The sequence below is a fragment of the Zootoca vivipara genome, chromosome 2 (assembly GCF_965207765.1).
Source record: "Zootoca vivipara chromosome 2, rZooViv2.hap1.1, whole genome shotgun sequence".
In the NCBI taxonomy this organism is placed as follows: domain Eukaryota; kingdom Metazoa; phylum Chordata; class Lepidosauria; order Squamata; family Lacertidae; genus Zootoca; species Zootoca vivipara.
Window position 1 is genome coordinate 113,292,512 of NC_142584.1, and position 27,929 is coordinate 113,320,440.

Genomic DNA, 27,929 nt, shown 5'->3' on the forward strand with positions numbered 1-27,929 from the left:
GAATTGTAGGCTGTGCCACCTCCCTGCCCCGGAGAACTTTTTGGGAGGGGGGAGTCTCCTTCCCTGCCGTCTCCGGGAATCGAACCTGCGACATTGTCAGGAAAGAAACAGGATATTCTGAGCTTGTTTGGAGGAGGAGAATTTATGTGTCTGGGAGGGAGGCGCCCCAAGGGACAGTGAGCGCCACTTCCTAGAGAGGCAGGGAGGTTTGGAGGGGGAGGGGGGGCCAGGCTTGGAAAGGAGGGTCCTCCGTCCACATTTCCGGAAGAGGAGCAGGTCTGCAGAGGAGGAGGAGGAAAAAGAGGTGCGATATATTGGGGGGGGGATTGTGAGGAGGGGGGAGAAGGATGCACTGTTCCTCCCCCTGTTCTGTAGGGCAGCTGGGAAGGGAGAGCAGGATTTGGGGCGAGGGGGAGGGATAAAATGAATGTATGGGAGTGCTCCCCCCTCCCCCTTCCTTCAGTCGAAGGGCTGGGACTTGAACCGAGGCCCCAGTTGCGCACCCCTCTGCGAGTTCCGGGTTCTCCCTGGCGGAAATCGGAATAGAATAGCGAGCAAGGGAGGGGGAGCAGAGAGGACAAAGAGGTAGAGCTACAGGGCGGGGAGGGGGCGATGAGCGGGGAGAGAAAGGGGGCAGAGACCCCCAACAACAATAGCTCATTTCCTGGGGGTATCTGTAGAGGCCGCGATCTATGCAATCCGGCTGCAGAGACCCCCATCCCCAAGCAGGGCTGGGACTTGAACCGAGGCCTCAATTCCGCGACCCTCTGCGTGTTCTGGGTTCCCCCTGGCAGGAATCCCTGGGGCGCTCCTGGCTCCGCCCGGGTACTCAGGCAAGGCTTTTGTCTAGAGCAGGGGTGCCCAAATTTTTTTGGAAGAGGGCCAGATTTAATGACATGGACATGTATGAGGGCCAACCAAAGTTGTTGACCTTTTTTACGATTTTACCCCAAAGTTGTTGGCCTTTTTTAGTACAGGGAGAGATTTGGCCCCCAAAACACACTTTGGACATCCCTGGTCTAGAGAGAGGGAGTCCATGGAAGGGTTATTGGAGGCGAGAGAGGCCTGGATTGAGACCCCCGTCTCCCTCCTCTCCCCCCTGTCTGCTCATCTGGCGAGTCCACTGATTGGGAGAGATTTGGTGGGAAGGACGAAGGGTGAGCTGGCCAGGGGAACCTCCGGGTGAAGGGGAGACTGGGGGGTGGAGGGCAGTGGAAGTTGGGGGGCTGAGGGAGGAAGTGAAAAGCATGCCTGGGGGAGGAATCAAAGCCATCTTGGAGAAAGAGAGAGAGACTTGGGGGCCGCCTGTCTTGACTTCTCCCTCCTGCCCAGGAATCTGACATGACTTCAAGTTGACCAGGGATAGATCCCTGAACAGGAGCCCCGATCCACCCACCCTCTCCTCCCTAAGCTCAGTCCTTCCCCTGCCATAAGTCCCAGATCAGCTGCTGCATGGGGCACTGGGGGTGTTATAGCAAGTCTAACCATTGGGGGAAAGAGGAAAGGGAGGGTGCCCACTTTATTATTTTCGCCCTTTGAGGCTTTTGTCCTGGCAATCACAGTCTCACCCACATGCCTGTTTTTCTGTGAAGAAACATCTAAAGGGTTCCTACCCAGAGATAACTGTTCCCCACTTCTCTCCATTCCACCAGGTTTCCATTATTCCCACTATATCAGTTCTCATGTCTCTGGGATTTAAGCTATTGGGAAAATTGCTATGGAAATGGGTGCCCCCTCCCCAAGCATGTGTAATTAGCCTGTGTAATCATTACTACAATTGTTATTTTTATTTATTTACTAGCTGTACCCGGCCATGTGTTGCTGTGGCCTAGTCAGGGTCCCCATTTCCAAGGACAGGGGAAGGATGTGACCCTTCCCCCCGAACCCTCTCTGTCCCCCCCCCCATATATGGCATGGACAGTTCGGAGAGGTTCTGTGAGGGCCCCCCCCTCCGGTACATCCCGGTGGTTGAGGGGGGAGGCGCGCTACTTGTAGGTAGTTTTGGTGAGTGTCTCCCGGTTCTCCCGGTTGTGGGGCTATGTCGTCTGTTCGTTTCATGTCCACTGGAGGGCGCTATATTTTTTAATACCTAAAATCATGTTTTTACCTGTGAAAGGTGTGACATCTACACAATTTTAGTTTATACAAACACTCGTGTATTGGAATGGAACGTTGTGTCATGTGAGAAACCACTTTTTATAAAAAGTAAACCCCACAGTTCAACCGTATTCTAAGATAATGCTGCTTCATTAGAACTGGAAGGGAGGCTTGTTTTGACAAGGGCTGAGGAACTGGCTGGGAGGGGTGAGCAAATGGCAGAAATACATCAGACCTCAGAAGAGAGTTTGTCTGAGTCTGTTCCTAGGTCTTTAAGGTTACAAGAACGCAGGAGGGGAGGGTTATAGGATAAGAGGAAATTGCAAGTACAGAGACGGAAGCAGAGGGAGGTGTTTGAGCGTAGGGTTAAAAGGAGATGGAATCACGAGCAGTGTTTCTCAACCTTTTTTGGGCCACGGCACACTTGTTCTGTGAAAAAAATCACGAGGCACACCACCATTAAAAAAGTTAAAAAATTTAACTCTGTGCCGCCCTATATTGACTATATAATTATGACTGTAAGAAACACTTGGCAAATGCTGCTTTTCGCCGGGTTAGTGTTGTGTATTGGCGGCCGCCAGGCTCGTTTGCGCTGAGCTTTGGGAAAGAGGAGGAGAAATATTGCTTTCCGGCGGGTCAGTGGTGTTTATTGGCGTCCGCCAGGCTTGTTTGCACTGAGCTTTGGGAAAGAGGAGAAAGACCATCTTTCCCCCTTTTTAAGACGTAGGCATAATATAAGCCATAGCAGGATTTCTAAGCAATTGCGCGATACAAGCCATACCCCGAAAATAAGACATACTGATAGACCCTTCACCCACTAGCAATAACCCCCCTCCCGCCAGCCAACTCCCCCCCCTAAAAATCTCTCCCCATTTTGCTGTCGTTCCACAGACACGTATTTCCTTTAAAAGCTTGTAAAAATGCACCGAACAGCCGTAGCTGCTGGCTGCCAAAGCCTCGTGATTTCCCTTTCCCGTTTCTGAGAGCATTTTTTTAAATAAAAGGATCCAAAAATATTTTTTTAGCCAAGCTGTGTAAGCTCTACTTGGTGAAGGGGAGAAAAGTGGGGTGGGGAGGATATGAAGGCACGAGGAAGAAAAGAGGGGCGATTGAAGAATGCAAAGGCTGTTTTCCCTTTTAGGGAGAGACCTCCGTGCGCGCGTCTGTCTCTCCCCCCCCCCCCTGCGTCTCTCTCTCTCTCTCTCTCTCTCTCTCTCTCACACACACACACACACACACAGCCCACCTCTCGCTTCCCCCCACCTTTCCCTAAAATCCCTTCCATTCAATGCACGTTGATTTCCTCTTAACGGGAATCTCCCATGTCTGATTGTTGTTTCCTTGCTTTTACCGAAGGCATAAGGCAGCCTTTTAAAAAGCCTGCTACAGTTTTCTTTCTACCTTATGCTGCTTGGTTGTCTGTGGAGCTGTCCCTTTAAGGATTTGTAAGTAGTTTGGATCGCAGTCCTTGCCTTGGGGACTTTTTTTTATTTATTAAGGACTTTTTCCTTCGCTGTTTGCGAGCTGCTAAACGGAGCTGCTAAACGCTGCTCTACACAAAAGTTAAACTGCCGGTCCTAACAACACGTGCTTCCTCACCTCGCTGGCTCAATTGCTTCTCAATTGCTACCATTTACCAAGTCAGCAATCTTAATTGCTGCTTAGCTGGCTTCTTTGTTCTCAGCAGGTAGCTTCTTTGCTATCAGTGACTACAAAGTGCTACATTGTTGGAACATCAGACTGTTGGAACTTAAGTCTTGGGCAGCTGGCTGGTAGAGATCCTTGCTTGCTTTACGTATAGGCTACTGCTAGGACTGTATCACACAGATAGATTCCATTATACTGGTTTAGATTTAAGAAGCTCCAGTGTAGCAGATTGCAATTAAGTGAGTCCCCACCTTGGAGGAGAGAGAGAGCAGCCCTTCGCGAACATCCCAGGGCCGGGGAGAGAGGGCTGCACACCTCCCTTCCCTCAGACTCGTAATAAAAATACCAGTAAGACATGCCACCAAAAATAAGCCACCCTGTGGTTTTTTGAGAAAAAAAGTAATAAGACGGTGTCTTAAAAAGGGGGAAACACGGTATTTCTTTCCTGCGGGTCAGTTTTGTATATTGGCGGCCGCCAGGCACGTGATAATGCAAATCGCCCTTCTCGTCGCCGCATGTCGCGGCACACCAGCCAGCGTCTGCGCGGAACAGCGATTGAGAAACGCTGCGCTAGAGAGCTAGATGAGTCATCCAATTAACTAGTGGCCTTGAGCAGGAAACTGCAGTCTTACGTGTGGTTGTTTTCCATTGTTTTCTATTTGGAATAAATCTCACTATTCACAAAGAGACTGTGTACTTGTCATTGCTGTTGCAGAGGATGAAGAACTTCATGGTGAACTTAGGACCCTGATGAATAATGGGCAGGTTCATGGACATAGAGCAGTTCCCTTTCATCTGAGAAACCACTTTTTATAAAAAGTAAACCCCACAGTTCAACCGTATTCTAAGATAATGCTACTTCATTAACGTTGATTGAGGGTTAGGAAAGGCTGATGATGCATTACCATTATTTGACATTATTTCATTTGCCTTTCCTAAAATTTTGTAACATATGGAGGACAGGAGATAATACAGTCATATCTCTAAGTACGCTTCGGTTTGAATACTTTCAGTTTAAGTACTCAGCGGACCCGTCTGGAATGGATTATTCAACATTCCATTACTTTCCATGGGAAAGTTTGCTCCAGGTTAAGTGCGCTTCAGGTTAAGTACAGACTTCCGGAACCAATTGTGTACTTAAACCGAGGTACCACTGTATACGATATGTTAAAATAAGAGAAGGTGCTAATTGATGTGTGTAATATTCCTTTGTTCTCTTCCTAGAAAAGAAATTGGGTTCCCCACCTCCCTGTCAAAAGAAGACAATGGAGAAGGAAGTCAAAATTCTGGTGGGCCAAATCCAATGGGAATAACAAAAAAACCATTTAAATACATGGAGTGTGGAAAGAGGAGAGGATGAACAATTAGAAAGTATGGAGTGTGGAAAGAAAGTATTGAGTGTGGAAAGTCAGAGTGGAGACCTTAGAAAACATCAACGAACCCACACTGGAGGTAAACCATTTAAATGCATGGAATGTGGAAAGAGCTTCAGTCAGAGTGGACACCTTAGAATTCATCAACGGACTCACACGGGGGAGAAACCATTTAAATGCATGGAGTGTGGAAAGAGCTTCACCGTCAATGGACACCTTAGAAGTCATCAACGGACTCACACGGGGGAGAAACCATTTAAATGTATTGAATGTGGAAAGAGCTTCATTCACAGTGGAAGCCTTAAAATTCATCAACGGATTCACACAGGAGAGAAACCATTTAAATGCACGGAGTGTGGAACATGCTTCAGTCACAGTAGAAGCCTTAGAATTCATCAACTGACTCACACGGGGGAGAAACCATTTAAATGCATGGAATGTGGAAAGAACTTCACTGATAATGGAAACCTTAGAATTCATCAACGGACTCACACAGGAGAGAAACCATTTAAATGTATTGAATGTGGAAAGAGCTTCATTCACAGTGGAAGCCTTAGAATTCATCAACGGAGTCACACGGGGGAGAAACCATTTAAATGTATGGAGTGTGGAAAGAGCTTCAGTCAGAGTGGAAACCTTAGAAACCATCAACGGACTCACACAGGAGAGAAACCATTTAAATGCATGGAGTGTGGAAAGAATTTCAGTCAGAGTGGAAACCTTGGAAACCATCAACGGACTCACACTGGGGGCATTTCATTTAAGTGGATGGAATGTGGAAAGAGCTTCACTGATAGAGGAACATTTATGAAACATCAACGGACTCACACTGGAGAGAAACCATCTAAATGTATTGAATGTGGAATGAGCTTCATTCACAGTGGAAGCCTTAGAATTCATCAACGGAGTCACACGGGGGAGAAACCATTTAAATGTATGGAGTGTGGAAAGAGCTTCAGTCAGAGTGGAAACCTTAGAAACCATCAACGGACTCACACAGGAGAGAAACCATTTAAATGCATGGAGTGTGGAAAGAGCTTCAGTCAGAGTGGACACCTTAGAATTCATCAGCTGACTCACACAGGAGAGAAACCATTTAAATGTATTGAATGTGGAAAGAGCTTCATTCACAGTGGAGCACTTAGAATTCATCAACAGACTCACACTGGAGAGAAACCATTTAAATGCATTGAATGTGGAAAGAGCTTCATTCACAGTGGAAGCCTTAGAATTCATCAACGGAGTCACACGGGGGAGAAACCATTTAAATGTATGGAGTGTGGAAAGAGCTTCAGTCAGAGTGGAAACCTTAGAAACCATCACCGGACTCACACAGGAGAGAAACCATTTAAATGCATGGAGTGTGGAAAGAGCTTCAGTCAGAGTGGATACCTTAGAATTCATCAGCGGACTCACACAGGAGAGAAACCATTTAAATGTATTGAATGTGGAAAGAGCTTCATTCACAGTGGAAAGCTTAGAATTCATCAACGGACTCACACGGGGGAGAATCCATTTAAATGCATGGAGGGTGGAAAGAACTTCAGTCAGAGTGGAGACCTTAGAAAACATCAACGAACCCACACTGGGAGTATCCCATTTAAATGCATGCTGTGTGGAACGTGCTTCACTCAAAGTGGAAGCCTTAGCATTCATCAACACACTCACACGGGAGAGAATCCATTTAAATGCATGGAGTGTGGAACGTGCTTCAGTCAAAGTGGAAGCCTTTGAATTCATCAACGGACTCACACGGGGGAGAAACCATTTAAATGCATGGAGTGTGGAAAGACCTTCTGTCGGAGTGGACTTCTTACAAATCATCAACAAACTCATACAGGGAAGGAAACCATAAGTGCTAGGGAAGTATAATATAATATTTAATGTATTGTTAGATAGGGAGGGGGAGTGTGTAAGTCCGAAGTGTTGCTTCTTAATGTGGAGTGAGTTGCTTTTGGTGTTTGGTGGAGGGAGTTGGAAATGTTTATAACTGGGAATGGAGAGTTGCACAAAGTGGAGCTGAGATTGGTGGTGTTGCTTTGGAAGCAGAGTTGGTTACATAAATATTATAGGAACAGCAGCATAGCTCCAACTTTTATAATTGCAATAATGGAATCATGACACAGAAAGACTGAAAGCACCTACCGGTACTATATGCCCAAGTTAATCTTGAAACCCTCACCTTTTCTTTTGATTCATAGATATACTAGCTGGCCCTGCCACGCGTTGCAGTGGCTAATCCCTGTGACTGCCCCTACCCTCTCCCGATCCATGACCTATTCTGTTCCTTCCCCCCCCCCCCGGCTCATCCCTGTGAATCCCCCAACTGCCCCGTAACCCCCACCCAGGCGAGTCAGTACCTCCATTCGGCCTAGTCTGTAAAGGCTATTCTGTCCGCCCCCCCCCCGGCTCATCCCTGTGAATCCCCCAACTCTGTCCCGACCTACATCCCATTGTTGGCCAAACACCATGGGAGACGCCAGGGCCTCGTGCCCTCCCCGGCCAGCCTGCCAGGTGTCTCGACCCTCCGGTGCAGCCAGCTGGTATCGATCTAGACCCTGGGGGCCTAGACTCGCTGTAGCAGAGTCCATGTAGCGTAAACATCCACAGAGAGAGAGAGACGTATTAGCATATTTACAAGCTTTATTCAGCATATCTCAGGAGAGAGCAAACATGTTTCCTCTTTCTTCATCAGCACAGCAGAAAGAAAGCAATAGCAATATACAACGGACGTGGACAGACATGTGACATACAATAGTTACATGCCTTTACCTTAAGGTGGAGCTGAATCCCAACACCCGTCCCCTCCTCCCCCCAACCCCCACCCAGGTGAGTCAGTACCTCCATTTGGCCTAGTCTGTAAAGGCTTCGGCCTAGGAGGAGGAGTAGGAGTGGGGGGGATTATGGCAATATTTGACATCTGTTCCTTTGATGTGCACTTGAGGGCGCTATATTTGGCCTTTTTAAAAGAGAAAGTCACGTTTTTAGGTGTGTTAGGGTTAGGGTTAGGGTTAGGGTGGGATCTTATGAATCTAAGGTTCTGCAAACACACTCGTATTGGCAAGGAACGGTGTGTCCAAATTTGTGCGAAATCGGTCAAGCGGTTTCCAAGAACATTGGACTATAACACACATGGACCTTCTACATTTTTATATTGTGTATAGATATATTTGATGGCAGGAGAAATAAAAGGGGTGTTTAGTGGCATAACCAGGAAAGGCTCTGTTCCCAGGTGCACGTCTTGCCAGAGGAGGGAATGGGCACAGGGAAGAAGGGGCCATACCAGAGCAGGTCCCAAACCAAGAGTGCTAAGGGTCAGCTTCCTCCAAATCCACCAACTGCCCCAAGACAGGAGCCACCTCTGGGCCCTGAGGGTGGAAAGCCTCCGTCCAGCTTTCCAACTGCACATGCTCCTACAAAAATGGACTCCAAAAAATTCCCGAAGATAAGAAATCCCTACTTAGTCAACGAATTTCAATACAAGAAGTAGAGCAAGCAATATTACAAATGCAACTGGGTAAAACACCAGGACCTGATGGATTAACAGCTACATATTACAGAATGATGAAAGACTGGCTAGTTCAACCTTTAACGGATTTATGTAATGAGATTTTGAAATGATGAGAGGCCCCAGAGTCTTGGAAGGAGGCCTATATCACGCTGTTACCTAAGACAGATACGGATAGAACACAAGTTAAGAATTATCGTCCAATCTCCTTGTTGAATGTGGATTACAAAATATTTGTTAACATTTTGGCCTCCAGATTGAAAAAGGTTCTTAAAGATTTTATCCACCACGACCAAGCCGGGTTTTTAGCGGGGAGACATATGAAGGATAACATTAGAAACATGGTGGACATCTTAGAGATGCTGGAGCAGAAGATAAATATCAAAAGCCATATTAATGTTTATTGATGCGGAGAAGGCCTTTGATAATATTTCTTGGTTGTTTTTGAAAAAGAACTTAGAAAAAATGGAGATTGGGCAAAACTTTTTGAATGGAGTAAATGCGATCTATTCCGAACAAATAACTAAAGTTATTGTAAATAATATGGTATCAAAAGAAATTAGAATTGAAAAAGGAATAAGACAAGGGTGTCCCCTCTCCCCTTTGCTATTTATATCGGTCCTGGAGGTTCTACTCGTTGTGATTAGGAAAGATGAGGAAATTAAAGGTGTGACTGTAGGGAAGAAACAATTCAAGCTTAAAGCCTTTGCAGATGACTTAGTTTTGACTTTACAAGACCCTGAGTCCAGTGCCATTAGGGCACTGGACTTAATTCATGAGTTCGGAAGTGTGGCAGGCTTCAAATGGAACAAAAGTAAAATCAAAGTATTACATAAAAATTTAGATAATAAGGAAAGAGAAAAGTTACAGGAAGCTACTGGTTTGTCATTTGTTAAGAAAGTGAAATACCTTGGTGTAAATATGACGTCAAAGAATTTGAATTTGTTTAAAGATAATTATGTTAAATTGTGGAATGAAGTTAAGAATGATTTAGAAACTTGGTCAAATTTGAAATTGTCTTTGTTGGACCGCATAGCAACAGTTAAAATGAATGTACTGCCAAAGATGTTATTTTTGTTTCAGTCTGTGCCAATAATTGATAAGTTGGAATGCTTTAAGGATTGGCAAAAGGTGATATCAAAATTTATATGGCAAGGGAAAAAGCCTAGGATTAAATATAAGATACTTACAGATGCCGGATTTAAAGATCTACTATGAAGCAGCTGCCTTTTGTTGGATGAAAGAATGGTTTATGTTAGAAAATACTGATGTATTAGATTTAGAAGGCTATGACAATGCGTTTGGTTGGCATGCATATTTATGGTATGATAAAGTAAAGGCCCACAAAGGATTTAAAAGTCATATAATCAGAAAATCATTGTATAATGTATGGATTAGGTATAAAGATGTGTTAGAAAGAAAAACACCTAAATGGATTTCACCTTTGGAGGCCAAGACTCTTAAAAGGCTTAACATGGAAACCAGTTGGCCAAAGTATAGAGATTTGTTGATTGAAGAAGGAGACAAATTTAAGTTAAAAACATATGATGAATTAAAACATAAACTTGATGATTGGCTCCAATATCATCAGATTAATGAAGTATTTAAAATGGATAGAAAATTTGGTTTTCAATCCGAGAAGTCAAAGTTGGAAACAGAATTGTTGGAACCTAAGACGAAATTACTTTCCAGAATGTACAAATTATTGCTTGAGTGGCATACGAAAGATGAACAAACAAAGAATGTTATGATTTTGTGGGCAAAGGATGTTGGACATAATATTATGATAGAGGATTGGGAAAAACTTTGGCAACAGAATATCAAATTTACTGTGTGTAGTTTGCTAAGAGAAAACATAATGAAAATGATGTATAGATGGTATCTTACACCAGTAAAATTAGCTAAGATTTATCATAACCAGGATAATAAATGTTGGAGATGCAAGAAAGAAGAGGGTTCCTTTTACCACATGTGGTGGACGTGTCCACTGGTAAGTGACTTCTGGGATAAGATTCATAATGAACTTTAAAAAGTGTTGAAAAACACATTTGTTAAGAAACCAGAAGCATTTCTAGTGGGCATTGTCGGTAAGGCGATTCCTAAGAAAAATGTATCTTTTTTATGTATGGTACGACGGCGGCGAGAATTTTATTAGCTAAGAACTGGAAATCACATGTACTACCAACAGTTGACGACTGGCAGATGAAGATGATGGAGTTTATGGAACTGGCTGAGATGACAGGAAGAATCCGCAACCAGGGAGAAGAAGCGACAGAAGAATAATGGAAAGATTTCAAGTTATATTTTTAAAAATATGCAAAAGTAACATATTAAGATCAGAATTAGGTTAAAAAGAAACTGTGGAATGTATGATTATGTTAAGTGGAAAGGAGTAAAATAAGTTTAGTAAAGGTGATTAAAATGGTGTAGAAATTGCTAACATTTAATCTGATAAAGAACCGCAGTAGACGGGAACCCGAGGGGGTCCCTATATATAATGTGAAGGAAAAAGGAATAAGTAATTTGAATTTGTGTGTTTGTTTTTCTTTTTTTTTTATTGTTGTGTCTTTTTATATTTTTGTGCCTTTTATTTGTTCTGTAAAAACTTTAATAAAAATCATTATTAAAAAAAAGGACATGCTCCTAGGAAATCCTCCTGCCAGCTGACCAAGGTGCGTATTATTGAAGGGCTTCTGGTTTGCTTCTGATCTGAATGACGGTGTGATCCGTGTTGTGTTAACAAAGGCAACCGTTTCGTGGCTGTTGTCCAGCCTGCTGCTGGATGTGTCCCAATATATAAAACAGTGTTGGGGAGGCTGCGTCTAAGACCACACCTTTCTTTTTTGTTGGGGAGAAGATAGTTGTCCCCAAGTGACTACTCAGTGTCCCAGTAGGGTTGCTTTGGGACAGAGGGAAGCAAAGCATTCTTCTCTGTTTCTTCTCAGGCAGCAAATGTCTTTGGCTCCCACCACCCACAAGGCTGGCTCCATCTCTGCACTGAAAAAAGGGAGGAGTCCCGTCCCCCCCATCAGCCCTTCTTCCACTCTTCTGATCCACAGAAGGAACGGGGAGGGGAGCCCTTCTCTACCTTCCTCTCCCTCCGCTGCCCCCCTCCCATCTGCCCTGTTTGTAGATGCGAGGGGAGGAGAAACACACTCTTCTCTCCCTCCCCAAACCTCCCAATTTTGCGACTTCCTCTCTAGGAAGCAGAGCTCACTGACCCAGGGGGAGGAATGAGTGGCAAAAGGGGATTCTTCCTCTACCCCCTCCTCCAGAAAACATTGTTTTCCTTCCCTCTAAACAAGCTCTATAATTCCATTTCTTCCCTGAAACGGTCTCAGCTTCCATCCCCGGCAGCAGCACAAAAAAGACTTTTCCTTGTTGGTCTCTAAGGTGTTACTGGAAGGATTTTTTATTTTTATTTTGAGGAATGAGAGTCACACAGCTTGACACCCCCGCCTCTCTGGAGTAACCCCCCTACTGCCCTCATTTCAACTCTCCGCTATGGGGTGCAGACCCCTGAAGAACTCGCACCAGGAACTCGCAGTGCAAGTCATACGCAAATCTCGTCCTCCAGCGACTCCCCCAATAAATTGGCGGTGTGTGTGTGTGTGTCCCCGACGGAGCCCCAAAGAGCAAGAGGCAAAAGGCAGCTCCCTCACGTCCGCTTCGCACAGGCGGGGGGGGGGGGCTGCCCTAAAGTCATGAGGGACGAGAGCCGGGAAGTTTTGGGGAGGGGGGAGGGGCGACAGTGGACAACGCCCCCCTTATATTACAGAAAGGGGAATCGGAGTGATACCAGCAAGGGAGGCGGAGGGCAAGAGAGGACACGGAGGGAAGGAGGAGAAGGGGTGGAGGGAAAGGGGCAGAGACTCCTGTCCTGGGACCCCTCGACAGGGGTCCAGATCCATGCAAGACACCTGTAGGGTCTGCATTGCACCATCTCCTTGGCAGCAGCATCACCAAACTCCTGTTTCTCTTTCCTGGGGGGGACCGAGATATGCTCAGCTGCCGTGCACCCCCTTGGATGCCTTTGCGCGAATGGAAATGGGGTGCCTGCGAAGGGGGTCCTCACAAGGGTCCCCACCCCCAAGCAGGACTGGGTTTGAGCCAAGTCCCCAAATCCACTGCTCCTCACAACATGTCACCCGCTTTCCCCTGGCAGGAATCCTGGGGGTGATCCGGGCACCGCGCACGCAGATGGAGAAGAAACTCCTCTTTCTTTCTTTTTTTATTTTATTGAGAGACAACAACTCATACATAAGCATTAATCAAATAAACTGCAAACAAAATCTACATAAATAATAATAACAATAATAAAAAAGAAACACCAATTACCAATCACCACCCACAGACTTCCCTCCGCTGTTTCCTCGACTTTTGTTTCTAATTTGCTCCAATTCTATAAATATAATTGATCACCTATTCCTCTATTTATATTCTCTACATGCATTCTGTTTTTTTTAGTTTCCTATATCTCTATCTTCATCTCCACCTTTTATCTTTTTATGTCCCTTCATATCTTCTTATTCAAAGCATGAGAGCATACCCTTTTTAAAATAATATTTCTTTATGTATTCATCATAGCATTCCCACTCGCTTCTCATTTTTTGTTTCGACTGATTCCTCAAAGCTGCTGTCAACTTGGCCATTAGTAAATACTCGCTCAGTTTACTAATCCACTCCTCCTTTGTTGGCATTTTAGATGTCGTCTAATATGTAGCTATTAAAGTTCTGGCTGCTGTGCACGCATATAAAAACACTTTCTTATTATCTTTGGGGATCTCTTCATTTAATAATCCTAATAAATAAATCTCTGGTTTTTTCTTTATCGATTTTTTCATCATTTTCTTTAATTCTTCATGTATCATTAACCAAAACTTTTTTATTTCTTGACACGTCCACCACATGTGTATAAATGTACCAGGTTCCCCATTGCATCTCCAGCACAAATTATTATTCATTTTATATACTTTGGCCATCTTTACAGGTGTTAAATACCACCTATGGTACATTTTAATGAAATTTTCCCTTATAAGAAGCCATGAATTTAATACCCTGACTCCACAATTTCTCCCATTGATCAATTTGTATTGTCCGGCCGAGATCTTTGGACCATTTAATCATTGCTTCTGTTGTATCTTCTTGAATTAAATTCCACCCCAATAAGAGATTATATGTTCTAGATAATAATGTTCTATTATTCTGAATCACTTCTTTTTCAAATTTAGAAATTTCTTTTGCAAAACCTATTTTTTATCTGCTCTAAATATGCTAATCAACTGTATATACTGCCAGTTACTTATGCCAAAACCTTTTAATTCCTCATATATCTTTAATTTATAATCCTCTTGATGCTCTTCTGCTAATTGTTTATATGTGGGCCAATTTACCTCAGTATTTAAATTGCATGAGCCTCTATTGGTGAAATCTACCATGGTGTTTTCAATTCAATATACCTTTTGTATTTGGTCCATACCATATATAACGCCCCTCTTAGTATATGGTTGGAAAATTCTTTATTTATTTTTGCTTTTTCGTAATTTAGATATGCGTGCCAACCAAAGCTGCATTTAAAGCTCTCAAGATCTAAAATTTTGGTATTCTCCAATTTCATCCAATCCCTCACCCATATCAAGCATTCTGCCTCATAATATAATTTTAGATTTGGCAGTGAGAGCCCTCCTTTTTCCTTCCTTTGTGTCAATTTGAATTTTATGCGTGGTTTTTCCCCTTGCCAGATGAATTTGGTTATATCTTTCCTCCAAGTATCAAAGCAATCCTCTTTTATTATGATCGGTATTGTTTGAAATAAATATATCATTTTTGGTAATACATTCATTTTAATAATTGAGACCCTTCCCCACAATGTTAATTGCAGCTTGCTCCACCTTTCAAAATCTCTTTTTATTTCCTTCCAATTTTTTTCGTAATTATTTTTAAATAAATTAATATTCTTCATTGTGATGAACCAACTTTTTGAGGAAAAGGGAAAATGAGTGGAAATTCCTGAAAGGATTGAGAAGGAAAGAAAAAACGAGGACTTATATGTTGAGGACAGTGTGAAAGTTTTTAAGGAAGATCCATCATGGAATATTGTTCTCTCAGAAATGAGAGAACAAGATCCATTTTTGGGACAGAATTTAAGGGAATTTGAAAATGACACTACGAGCCGAGATATGGGAAAAAATTACCAAGAGCCAATAAGGAATGTTGCTTTCTCACAGATGAGTCCATTCTTGGGCCAGAGAGCAGAAAGAGGATTTGAAAATGTTATTATATTGGGTTGGCAATTTAGAGAATTGCTAGAGATAGGGGGGCAGCGGGGGGGGAGGAATTTTGGGTCATAAAGCATGTAAGACTGGGAGTGGGGTGAAAATGGAAAATTGTTGGTTTTGTGAAAGGATAAAACTGGATTGAAACTGGACTGTATTATGGAACTTGCTGATTCAACTGGGAGACCCCGAGACCAGGGGGAAGAAGAGGTAGAAGTAGATGATCTTTTTCATCTCAGGACCTCCTGGTGGCAGGGGGAGGTTTGGGGATGGAGGAGATGGGGGAGGTGGGGAGTGGCATAATTGCAAAAAACATCAACCACCACTTCTGCTTGTCTTTTTCCTCTTGGGACCTCCTGGTGGCAGGGGGAGGTTTGGGGTGGGGGTGGGGAGGGTAAAAAAGGGGGGAGATAGCATTGAAATATCATGAATTTATAATAAAGGTTAGTTTATTGAAAATGGTAAAAAATATGATATATGAAAACTGCTAAAGATGATGTTAAAATGAAAATCAGAAAGGGGGGCAAAATATCCCTGCATTGCAGAGATCTGGACTAGGTGACCCTTGTGGTCCCTTGCCATCTCTGCCTCCAATGGCAGTGAGTTCCATAGCTCAATTATGCGCTGCACAATGAAATACTTTTATCTGTCCTAGATCTCCCAACATTCAACTTTGTTGGAGGGCCACAAATTTTAGGGTTATGCGAATTTGCAATGTGGAGGTAATGTGTCTGCCTCCATCATGGGGACCAGAGCAGGGGGTGGGCAGTTTGTTTGTCCCCTCCTGGGGCAAGAAACCTCGACAGAGAACTTTCTTGAATGAACAACAACTGGTTTCTTGAGGCAGCAGGAAAACAAATCAGGAAGGAGCAGGCCTCTCAAACACAACACAACATCTCTCAGCTCCAGCCTCCCTGAACTGTGGAAGCAGAAAGTCAATCTTGGAGATGCCATGCACTGGCGTGTGTGTGTGTGTGTGTGTGTGTGTGTGCGTGACCAAGCTGCATTGGTGTTTTGGATGCAGGGACATCATTCTCTGCAGTGTCTACACCGAGTGGCTGTGGCTCTCCTGGATTTCAGATCAGCACCTTTCCCAGTCCAAAATGGGAGATGCAAGTGATGAACCTGGAAGCTTTTCCATGCAAAGCAGACGCTGTTCCCCTGAGCTTCAGCTCTTCTGCATTTTTAAAGTAATGCTCACGACCTTCCTTATACTACATTCGTTTAACTTTCTGAAATCCCAACTAATCCCTATGTTATGTCAAAAGCTATTAATAAGGAGTCCAACAAGTTCATATATTCACAGTCACACTCATAACAAGACCTCATTTAGAGCCCCAGGGAGGAACATGCAGTTAAATGATACAGACAATGTTACAACCACAAAACCAAGATGGCATCATAAGAGTTAAACAAAAATTGTATCCTCTTATTTTAATTGGTCTTCATGACAAGGCAATGCAAATCCAGAGGTCCATCTAGTCCAGGTTCTTCTTGTCCCAGTGGCCACTCAGATGCCCCATAGAGAAGCCCCCAAGAGGACATGAGAACAACCCCCCCCCGGGATTCCCCACAACTGGAACTCAAAGGCACCTGTTGCCTCCTACAGTGGAGGCCCTATGTAGCCATTCCTGAATGTGTCTAGTCTTCTTCTAAACCAGCCAAGCTGGTGGCCTTCCCTGCCTCTTATGTGGGAGAGTTCCATAGTTTTACTATCTTTTGACAGTCTGGAATCTTCCACCATCTGGGACTAAATGGACCTTTGGCCTGATCCAACAAGGGTCTCCTTATTTTCTTTTCCAAGTTTGCAGAAAGAGAGTGGTGTCCTATTCCTCCCATTTGTGGAGTTCACATTTCCACATCTGTACAATACAATGTGAGTCACTGTGGTTGTAAGTGTGGGTCTGTGACTGCCCTTGTGATGTGTCCCTGGCCTTGGTTGGGAACCATCAAGTTCAGATACTTCATAATGGAGTCTAGAACATTTTGGGACTTAACAACTTAACTTGGGCTGGGGTCTTTCTTCTTTAATATATATATATATATCAATACAATCCATTTTGTTTTCAACTGCAGCTGGTGCAACACAGAGATAGACTTTCCTCCCACTCTATCCTTCAACCCCATTAGCAAGCAGACTTTTAGGAGTTTTATTCACGGAACCAAGTCGAGGAGACTAAATCAGAACTCCTATGGATTTAGAGCAGCAGATTTTTTTCCCAATTCAAAAAATATCAAGGAAGCCTATGAATGAAAACAGTATCACAACGTACTAGGTGTTTGTTTGTGTAAAAAGCTACTTTACAACTTCTGCCAACTATGGTCAGAACCAAGCAAATGTCCCAGGTGTCCCATCTGGTAACCTTAGACCATAGATTCCCTCCTCCGAAATGCTATTCCTTACCCAGAGAGCCCACACACCATGCTGCAGTTCTCCAGGGGCGTAGCCAGGGGGGGCAGGGGGGGCAATTGCCCTCTCCTAGAGCACAAGCGTTCCTAGAGGGGGTACCTAGAGCCTACACCCCAAAAAAGAAGAGAGAAAAAGGCTTGCGCGCTTTTCTCCTCTCTCTGTCTTTCCCCCCCCCCCTCCGTCTCTGGCAAGGAAAAGAGCAGAGGACTGCCCCCTCCCCTTGGGGTGTGTGTGGCCTTTGGCCACGCCCCCTGGGAATCCCGGCCAGCACGTCATCGCCAGCTAGCCAATCGGGTGGCTGGGGGCATGGCCGGGGGCGTGGCCGGATCCCTTTAGCGAGCGGAGAGGCTGGGGAAAATGCTTTGCTTGTGCCTCTACTCGCGGTAAGCAGGGGGCGTGTTTCGGCCCCCTGCTGCAGCCTATCCCTGCTGCCCTGCAGAGGCTCTTGGCTGGCCTATAGGGCCAGCTGGGGGGCGGGGTTTTACTACATTTTGGCCGGCGCGGCAGCATTCAAACCCTTTTTCTGCTGCTGCACCACATCGGATTTCCATCGTTACCTGCCTTCGGAGGGATTTTTCTGCAGCCTCTGCTGAGCCTCATTACCTTCCTGCTTCTCTCCTGGGTAAGTATTGGCAATGTGAGAGTAGCTCAGTGTGTGTGTGTGGGGGGGTGTAATTATTATTTTCGCTCTGCAGTCTTTGCCTTATCTCCGTGGAGTATTGTGTGCTGGTGTGTGTGGCTGGGGGGAGAAGACCAGGCGAGCATAGCTGAGCGTGAGGGAGGGGGCTGTTTGACTGTTCATGCTTTCTGTGAAGGTCTTTTGGGCTTGCATTAATTTCTCTGTGCTGCTGATTGCTGCCTCCCCGCCTCTTTTATTTTCCCCCTTTCAATTCGACTGCCCCCCCCTCCCTAAGTCCGCTAATTTCGCGTTTAGTGGGGATTCCCCTGCTTTGCCAATTGTTTTGGTGCTTGAGTCTGGACTGGAGGATTTCCTAACTGGGGGAATTTCTTGCAAGCAGCTGCCCTCTCCTTTGGGTCATTGCTGGGGTGTGTGTGTTGATGTTATTGAGAGGAATACTCAGCCTCCTTTATTTTTTTTATTCCTAAAACTTTTAAGCAACTGTGCAGCCCCTTCCAGGCATCTTAATTACTCCTTGGTTACCTGGTACATACCGGTAGTTCTTGGCTGGGAACAGTAATTGTTTTTTTCTGCTGGGTACTTAAGGCCGCATTGTGTAACTCTGCTGGATACTTAACCTTGTCAGCCGGCCACATTGTATCATAGCAACAGTACAGTAATGCTTCTCTTTTGCTTCTCATTTGGTACTGCTGAGTTCCTCAATTTATTTTAGTTCCCGTGCTTGCAATAATTGCTTTTTGCAAGTTGCTTTATCCTTGACCTGAGTGGCTTGTGTTATATTTGACAACATTGCTGAGTTTTCAAATTTAATTTTGCTTTAACTTATATACTTATTAGTTTGACGTTCTGCATTTGGTTTAAAGGAGAATTGGCCAGTGGGCTGGCTATTTTTTTTCTAGAACTCTTTCACAGGACAATTTTACAGTACAATAGTAAATATACGTGTCTCCCACCCATCTCCCACTTTTAATACATACTTTTAATACATACTTTTAATACATTCATTTTATACACCAAAACCCCTCATTTTATACACCAAATCCCCTCATTTACTCATCTCCTCCTTATCATCCTCACCTACCCCACTTCTCACCTCCCCACTCCCACATTTGTCACTGTTGTTTGACTGCTGGTTGGCCTGCCATTAAATTGAAACCTGCTTGTCTGACTGTTTTTGAGAGGAGAGCCTTTTCCCTCCCCCTCCCCACCCCCTTATCTTTTTAAAAATAATAATAATTAAAATACTGCGGTAGAAGGCTGGGTGGAACAAAGTTGGTAAGCTGTTAAAAATCTGAGAGACTGAAGCAGGAGACCGCAGTGGGCACAAAAAAAAAACAAACTGCAAGGGAAAGAGGGGGTCAACCCCAATGCATTTTAAACCTCCTCTCAAGGAGTGGGAGTGAGGGGATAGGTGGGCTGAAGAGGGCCACGAGGAAGGCCTGAGCCCAGAGTCCCACTGGGAAAGACCTCTGGGTTTTGCCTTATTTTAATATTTTTTTCTCGCTCAGTGTAATTATACATTTTTGTTATTTAAACTATAAATTTCGCGAAATTATGTTTTTTTTTCTCAAAGTGACACACGACCTGAGTTATGCTCGGTTTTTTGGCAAAATTTGACACACCAAGCTCAAAAGGTTGCCCATCACTGCTCTAGACCCTTGCCTCCAGTCCTCCAGACCCGCACAGGAGATCGTGCCCTCTGCCTGGCTGTACCCTGCCTCCACCAGGTGAGTTGAGCATGTGTGCTGGGGGTGGGGGCTCTGCCGCCCGCTGCTGCTAGCCCTGGAAGACAGGGTTGCCTTGCAAGAGGGTTTCCGTGTGTCTCTCCCCCCCAACCTGTAAACGGTCCTGTGTCGTGGTTAGAACTTAGAGGAGACCTGGGTTTGAAGCCCCACTCAGACATGAAGTTCAGTGGTCAGGAGGCAATTTTGCCCACCTTGAGCTCTTTGCAGGAGAGCAAGGTTAGAGACATGATCCTGGACCTGTGACCAAATAAATCCAATTCAAAACCTGACTTCAGATAGACAATTGTTGCAGATGGAAGTCCTACTTTTGATAAGGGATGCTCATTTTCCTTTTGAACATAGTCATAATACTTCTTAGGATTCCTTTGTATTCAAATAATATATTGCCTATTTTTATGCCCTGGGGTGTGTGTGCCAAACTGGGTCTGTTTCGGGTCGGATCCTCCCTCCGCAAGTGCGCGCAGGGCTGGGCTGCGAGGAAAAGGGAAGGGGCAGCAATCCATGTGGGTGCAGGGCAATGATAGCCACCATTTTGTTGGTGCCACATGTGCACCATGTGTGGGAAGTTTTACCTGTTGAACTCTTTCTAGCGGCCTACGGGGGTTTAAAATAAATAAACTGTTTTCCAGTCTGGATTTGAAGTTGATAGATAAATAGTTGATACTGTTAATAATTTTAATAAATAAAAAACTTGGGAAAACTTGATCCTGGACCTGTGACCAAATAAATCCAATTCAAAACCTGACTTCAGATAGACAGTTGCTGCAGATGGAAGTTCTACTTTTGATAAGGGATGCTCATTTTCCTTTTGATCATAGTCATAATACTTCTTAGGATTCCTTTGTATTCAAATAATATATTGCCTATTTTTATGCCCTTTTTATGCCAATAATATATTGCCTATTTGGCCCGGTAGTGTTCTTTTTTCTGAATTTGGTCACACACACCCCTTTAGACCTGAGCTTGGCTCCTGTTACTCAGAGCAAAAAAACATTAGTACACTGGCGAGCAGAGGTGAATTATATTTGATTTGTTAGTAGATTAAGGTAATTTAATCTTTGTTGGTTAGCAATTTAAATTTATATCCGTGGTAGAGGCTTGTTATTTCAGTTCATTTGTGGACAGGGTTTGGTGCCTGATTTGAAGTAAAGTAATAATTATATAACAAATAGGGTGGCAATTTATTTGATGGTTGATCGTTGCAGGAAATGGGGCTTGATTTGCATGGAAGTCCACCTTTCTCTTTCTCACCTTTCTCTCTTTCTCTCTTTCTCCCCCACCCCCTCAGCAGGAGGACAGGCCTGAAAACCATTTTGACTCCAAAACTGACCAAATGTTTCTCTATGAGGAGGGAGGCAATGGGGGGGAAATACCTCCCCTTTGTCTCTCTGCTCACAGATCCTGCCTTAAGGGCACATTTCAGGGCACATTTAAGATATGAATAGGGTGTGAGTCTGTGTTCTGGCTCAGGAATTAAGTATTTATCATTTCAAAAGAATGGCCAGGCCCCCTGGTAATCCAACATTACAGGTAACTTGCCATACAGGAAAAATAATCATTACCTTAATAATAACAATATAAATAGATTTATTGAACTGAAACAGCAACATTACAGCATATGTTATTTGCTGAAACAAACATCCATGTTTGTTAACCAATTTGGCTAAACAAAAACAATATATATATTTTAAGAAACTTAGACTGTCAGCCCAGCCTACACATGAAAAACTTAAATACTGTCCACTCCAAACAATCAGAAAAATATTGTTTCTATTCTATTCACTGGACTTCTTGAAACTTATCACTGAAGGGGTTGTTGTTTCTGTATTTCTAGGTTTGTAGAACAATAGGATTAAGGTCTTTTTCTCAACTCTGTTCATAACATTTTTGCTGTGAAGAAGGGGCATGTGATCTCTGTTGAGTCAAATTCAGTTTTGAGAACTGCAAAAGTAAACCAAGCATCTGTCATAATATCTTGTAGGCAGTGAAACTGCCCAATGATCTTACAAAAACCTCTGGAAGAGCATGACATTGTGAATGGATTAATGGAATTTATTTACCCAAAAAAATTAAACATATACAACCTTATTCTACATGATTAAAAAACTAATCTTTATTTCATGATGGAACAACCTTTGGATGGTAATATATTTTCCTCAAAAAGCATTTTATTTAAAAAATTTGATTTAAATAAAAAAATCCGTTTTTTAAGAAATAATTGATTTTTCTCCCCCCTGCTCGGCACGCAATTATATATAATAAAATTTTGGTTTCATTTTGCCTTTTCCGTGCTAAAATGTCACAACCTGGACGACCATAGCTTGCCCCCCCCCCCCTAGATTTGATCCTGGCTACGCCCATGTTCTCCTCTTTGACTTGCCAGACCATCGTCCTCTGGCCTGGCTGTGTCAGGAATGCCTCCTCCTTGGTGCTCGTAAGTTCCAAGCCCCAAACGCGCATAACTCCGGTCTACTTTGCAGGGCTGTTGTAACAAGGACACCCTACGCCACGGCCCTGCCTCCCCCACGTTGGGAAATGGGTGTAAAAACGACCGGATCCCCATCCCTCCCCTCTCTCCCTGCAATGGAGATCGAACGGGGATCGAACCTGAGACCTTCTCATGAAAAAAACAGGATAACAGATCTTGTTTGGAAGGAGAATTTGTGTGTTCTGAGAGGGAGGGATCACTCATTCCTCCCCATGGGTCAGTGAGCTCCGCTTCCTAGAGAGGCAGGAAGGTTTGGAGGGGGGGAGCCAAGGTTGGAGGGGGAGGGGCCTCCATCCACATTTCCAGAAGAGGAGCCGGTTTGCGGAGGAGGAGGAAAAAAGGTACAGAACATCTTGGGGTTGGGGTGGGGGAGATTTGGGGTTGTGGAGATGGGGAGGGCGTGCTTTTCCTCCCCCTGAATCAGCAAACAGGGCAGTTGGGAAGGAAGGGCAGGCTTTTGGGCGGGGGGGGGAGGATGAAAGCAAAGTAGGGGAGTGTTCCCCCCTCCCCCTTCTTTCTGCGGATCAATCGAGCGGGGGAGCGGCTGATTTAGGCACTGCTGGGATAAAGAAGTCTCTCCCCCAGAGGGGGCGCGTCCTTGGAGAGCCCCCAGCCCTTTATATTGCGGCGGGAAAGGAAATCGGAATAGAATAGGGAGCAAGGGAGGGGGAGCAGAGAGGACAAAGAGGTAGAGCTGCAGGGCGGGGAGCGATGAGCGGGGAGAGAAAGGGGGCAGAGACCCCCAACAACAACTCAGTTCTTGGGCGCTATCTATAGAGGCCTCGATCCGGCTGCCGATCGGGGACCCTCCATTCTCAGGGTTCGCATTGCAAGCCACACACCCCAAAAGAAATCAGCCTTCCTGCCTTTTATTATGTGTAATGCAGCGGGGTGGGGGTACAGGGGGGAGCCTTTCTGCAGAGGGAGCACCGGCAGAGTTTGCATTGCAAGATCTCCTTTGCTGCGCCCCTCACGGCCTTTGAGGGAATAGAAATGGGAGGGCCACCAAGGGCTGGGACTTGAACCGAGGCCTCAATTCCGCGACCCTCTGCATGTTCTGGGTTCCCCCTGGCAGGAATCCCTGGGGCGCTCCTGGCTCCGCCCGGGAACTCAGGCAAGGCTTGGTGGGGTCTCCTTTGTCTAGAGCAGGCATCCCCAAACTTCGGCCCTCCAGATGTTTTGGACTACAATTCCCATCTTCCCCGACCACTGGTTCTGTTAGCTAAGGATCATGGGAGTTGTAGGCCAAAACATATGGAGGGCCGCAGTTTGGGGATGCCTGGTCTAGAGATGGGGTGCCCAAGCTTTTTTCGAAGAGGACCAGATTTAATGACATGAACATGCATGAGGGCCAACCAAAGTTGTTGACCTTTTTTATGATTTTATCCCTGGTCTAGAGAGAGGGAGTCCATGGAAGGGTTATTGGAGGCGAGAGAAGCCTGGATAGAGACCCCCCACCCTGTCTCCCTCCTCTCCCCCCTACCTGCCACAAGTCCACTGATTGGGAGAGATTTGGTGGGAGGGCAGAGGAAGTTGGGGGGCTGAGGGAGGAAGTGTGAAGTATCCCTGGGGGAGGAATCGAAGCCATCTTGGAGAAAGAGAGACTTGGGGTCTGCCTGCGTTGATTTCTCCTTCCTGCCCAGGAATCTGACATGACTTCAAGTCTGCCCTGATCCACCCACCCTCTCTTCCCTTGAAGCTCAGTCCTTCCCCTGCCATAAGTCCCAGATCAGCTGCTGCATGGGGTGCTCGGGGTGTTATAGCAAGCCTAACCATTGGGGGAAAGAGGAAAGGGAGGATGCCCACTCTATTATTTCCGCCCTTTGAGGCTTTTGTCTTGGCAATTACAGTCTCACCCACATGCCTGTTTTTCTGTGAAGAAACATCAAAAGGGTTCCTACCCAGAGATAACTGTTCCCTACTCCTCTCCATTCCAACAGGTTTCCATTATTCCCACTATATCAGTTCTCACATCTGTGGGATTTAAGCTATTGGGAAGATTGCTATGGAAATGAGTGGGGTTCCCCCAAGCCTGTATAATCATTATTGCAATTGTTATTTTTATTTATTTATTGAATCTGTTAGTCACTTTCCCTTGCCCAGGGCAGCCCAAAGGGACTTACAACAGTTGTTGTTGTTGTTGTTGTTGTTACAACAGTTGTTGTTGTTGTTGTTGTTATGTTCCACGGTGACACTCCAAGGTCTTCTTTGTCCTGTTTCCTATACTTCGGGGGGCGCAGAGAAGGCTGTTCTCAGGGCCTGCTCCACCGTTAGGCAGGAGGCAACAGATGCAGAGAAGGGCAAGGAGGGGACTGAGCTGAGTGTCATTTGGCTTGTCCTGACTTAACCCTCTATCCTCTCATCCAGTGGAAGGTGTGGTTCCATTACCAGTGTCCAAGACACAATACAGCAGCCTCGGGAAGTCAATGGTGCAGGGTGATTTGGGAATGTGTGCAGTTGGACTATATCAGGAAGATGTTGGAGATCATGGAGGAAGTAGGAAATGAAATACAGCTATTCAGCATTTTCAGAAGAGGGGGAAGAAGGGGAAAGTGTGTCCCACTAGATAAGACTCCCATCATCCCTGGCCATGGGCCACCCTTGCTTTGGCAGGTGGTACTTTGTGTCCAACCACATCTGGAGGGTCAGAGATGCCTCACCTCAGCATAGAAGGTTCCTCTAGGGCAGCATTTCTCAACCTTGGATCCCCAGGTGTTCTTGCACCACAACTTCCATGAACACTGACCACTTAGATGGTCTCTTAAGGAGCTACTGGAAGGAATTTTTCTATTTTATTTTTTATCTAGACCCTAATACTATTGTAAGATAATGCTGCTTCATTAACGTTGATTGAGGGTTAGGAAAGGCTGATGATGCATTGCAATTATTTGACATTATTTCATTTGCCTTTCCTAAAAAATTGTAACATATGGAGGACAGGAGATAATACAGTCATATCTCAGTTTAAGTACACTTCGGTTTGAATACTTTCAGTTTAAGTACTCAGCGGACCTGTCTGGAACAGATTAATCCACATTCCATTACTTTCCATGGGAAAGTTCGCTTCAGGTTAAGTGCGCTTCAGCTTAAGTGCTCTTCAGCTTAAGTACAGACTTCCAGAACCAATTGTGTACTTAGACCGAGGTACCACTGTATACAATATGTTAAAATAAGAGAAGGTGCTAATTGATGTGTGTAATATTCCTTTGTTCTCTTCCTAGAAAACAAATAGGATTCCCCACCCGCCCGTCAAAAGAAGACAATGGAGAAGGCAGTCAAAATTCTGGTGGGCCAAATCCAATGCGAATAACGAAAAAACCATTTAAATACATGGAGTGTGGGAAGAGGAGAGGATAAACAATTTGAAAGTATGGAGTGTGGAAAGAACTTCAGTCAGAGTGGAGACCTTAGAAAACATCAACGAACTCACACAGGAGAGAAACCATTTAAATGCATGGAGTGTGGAAAGAGCTGCAGTCAGAGTGGAGTCCTTAGAAGACATCAACGGACTCACACGGGGGAGAAACCATTTGAATGCATGGATTGTGGAAAGAGCTTCAGTCACAGTGGAGGCCTTAGAATTCATCAACGGACTCACACGGGGGATAAACCATTTGAATGCATGGATTGTGGAAAGAGCTTCAGTCACAGTGGAGGCCTTAGAAGTCATCAACGGACTCACACAGGAGAGAAACCATTTAAATGCATGGAATGTGGAAAGAGCTTCAGTCGCAGTGGAAACCTTAGAATTCATCAACAGACTCACACAGGAGAGAAACTATTTACATGCATGGAGTGTGGAACGTGCTTCAGTCAGAGTGGAAGCCTTAGAATTCATCAACGGACACACACAGGAGAGAAACCATTTAAATGCTTGGAGTGTGGAAACAGCTTCAGTCACAGTGGAAACCTTAGAATTCATCAACGGACTCACACAGGGGATAAACCATTTAAATGCATGGAGTGTAGAAAGAGCTTCAGTCAGAATGGACACCTTAGAATTCATCAACGGACTCACACAGGAGAGAAACCATTTGAATGCATGGAATGTGGAAGGAGCTTCAGTCACAGTGGAGGCCTTAGAATTCATCAACGGACACACACAGGAGAGAAACCATTTAAATGCATGGAATGTGGAAAGAGTTTCAGTCGCAGTGGAAACCTTAGAATTCATCTACAGACTCACACGGGGGAGAAACCATTTAAATGTATGGAGTGTGGAAAGAGCTTCAGTCAGAGTGGAAATCTTAGAATCCATCAACGGACACACACAGGAGAGAAACCATTTAAATGCATGGAGTGCGGAATGTGCTTCAGTTGGAGTGGACTTCTTACAAAACACCAACAAACTCATATAGGGGAGGAAACCATATAAGTGCTAGGGAAGTAGTTAGTACGGAATGCTTTCCCAAAACATCTACCGAATTCCATGGGGTGGAACCATTTAGAGTGCAGAACGTTTTTCTCTCTGAATTTACTCTTTCCTTCACATCAGTAACAGGAAATCATTCTTAAATTCATGCAGCATATATGAACTTTTGTAGTTTATATGTGACGTTGTTTAGACATGTATTTAAAGTAATGAAGGTAACATTTCACAATAGTAAGCATAATATAATATTTAATATATTTTTAGATAGGGAGGGGGAGTGTGTAAATCTGGAGTGTTGCTGCTGAATGAGGAGTGAGCTGGTTTTGGTGTTTGGTGGAGGGAGTTGGAAATGTTTGTATCTGGGAATGGAGAGTTGCACAAAGTGGAGCTGAGATTGGTGGTGTTGCTTTGGAAGCAGAGTTTGTTAGATTAATATTATAGGAACAGCAGCATAGTTCCCACTATTATAATTGCAATAATGCAATCATGACACAGAAAGATTGAAAGCACCTACCTGTACTATATGCCCAAGTTAATCTTGAAACCCTCACCTTTACCTTTGATTTACAGATGCAGGAATCTTTTGCCCAACATGGGGCTTGGAACCACAACCCTGAGATTAAGAGTGTAAGTGTGGTGGCAGCTCCCTTAAGAAAGGTCCACAACTCTGGGGAGCCTTTCATAAAAAAGGTCAACAACCTTGGGGTTCTCCCCCCCTTCAAAAAGGTTGGCAACTCTGGGAAAGGGGGGGCACTGGAGGGATCTTTGCACCACGGCGCCGGATATGCTTAAGATGGCCCTGGATGCCAATGTGGGGAGGGCGCTGCAAGAAGGGGGCTCCGCCACCGCCTAGGTGGAAAGTTCACCACTGCATCGGGCCAACGGGGAACTGACTTGGAGCATCCAGCCTCCTGCAGGCAAAGTGACACAAGGTTCCTCCCTTGAATCCCACTGACTGGCAGACATACCGGTAGATTCCTCTGCCAGTCGCTAAGTAGCTCTCAATACTTATCGGTTTTTACACCATTTCAGTGTGGTAAACAACTGATTATTCGCCATCGCCCTACCTGATTTTGTTTCATTTAATTTTTTTCCCAAGCAAATAATTGTAATAACTACCGTAATAAAGCACTGCTACAATTATATAATAAAATTTTGGTTTAATTCGCCTTTTCGGTGTTGAAATGTCACAACCTGAATGACCATGGCTCCCCCCTCCCCTAGTTTTGATCCTGGGTACGCCCCTGGTCCCAGTAGGGTTGCTTTGGGAGGGAGGGAGGGAAGCAGTCTTCTCTGTTTCTTCTCAGGCAGCAAATGTCTTTCGCTCCCCCCACCCAGGAGGCTGGCTCCATCTCTGCCCTGAAAAAAAGGGAG

At 44.8% G+C, this 27,929-nt stretch overlaps 1 protein-coding gene across 5 annotated transcripts; it reads left to right on the forward strand.

Annotated features, from left to right (window-relative positions):
• Positions 1 to 213: 213 nt before the first annotated feature.
• On the forward strand, positions 214 to 27,724 carry LOC148687090 (uncharacterized). Of its 5 annotated transcripts, none has more exons than XM_088664204.1 (3): positions 214 to 304; positions 4,969 to 6,730; positions 25,553 to 27,724. In XM_088664204.1, exons 2-3 carry the CDS (start codon positions 5,118 to 5,120, stop codon positions 26,556 to 26,558), a joined length of 2,619 nt encoding a protein of 872 aa, XP_088520330.1. In that variant the 5' UTR covers positions 214 to 304; positions 4,969 to 5,117; the 3' UTR covers positions 26,559 to 27,724. The 5 variants fall into 5 exon arrangements, with proteins under 5 accessions (XP_088520330.1, XP_088520326.1, XP_088520328.1 ...); XM_088664200.1 differs by lacking the exons at positions 214 to 304; positions 4,969 to 6,730 and adding exons at positions 17,510 to 17,932; positions 19,524 to 19,677 and having other exon boundaries at positions 25,405 to 27,724; XM_088664202.1 differs by lacking the exons at positions 214 to 304; positions 4,969 to 6,730 and adding an exon at positions 17,510 to 19,677 and having other exon boundaries at positions 25,405 to 27,724.
• The last annotated feature ends 205 nt before the right edge of the window (positions 27,725 to 27,929 follow it).

What these genes read in the sequence shown, in the direction of transcription:
- LOC148687090 (XM_088664204.1), top strand. Translation starts at nt 5,118, where the DNA reads ATGGAGTGTGGAAAGAAAGTATTGAGTGTGGAAAGTCAGAGTGGAGAC. An exon ending in ATCCCATTTAAATGCATGCT is followed by an intron (nt 6,731 to 25,552) that starts GTGTGGAACGTG and finishes ACAATTTGAAAG; the next exon opens with TATGGAGTGTGGAAAGAACT.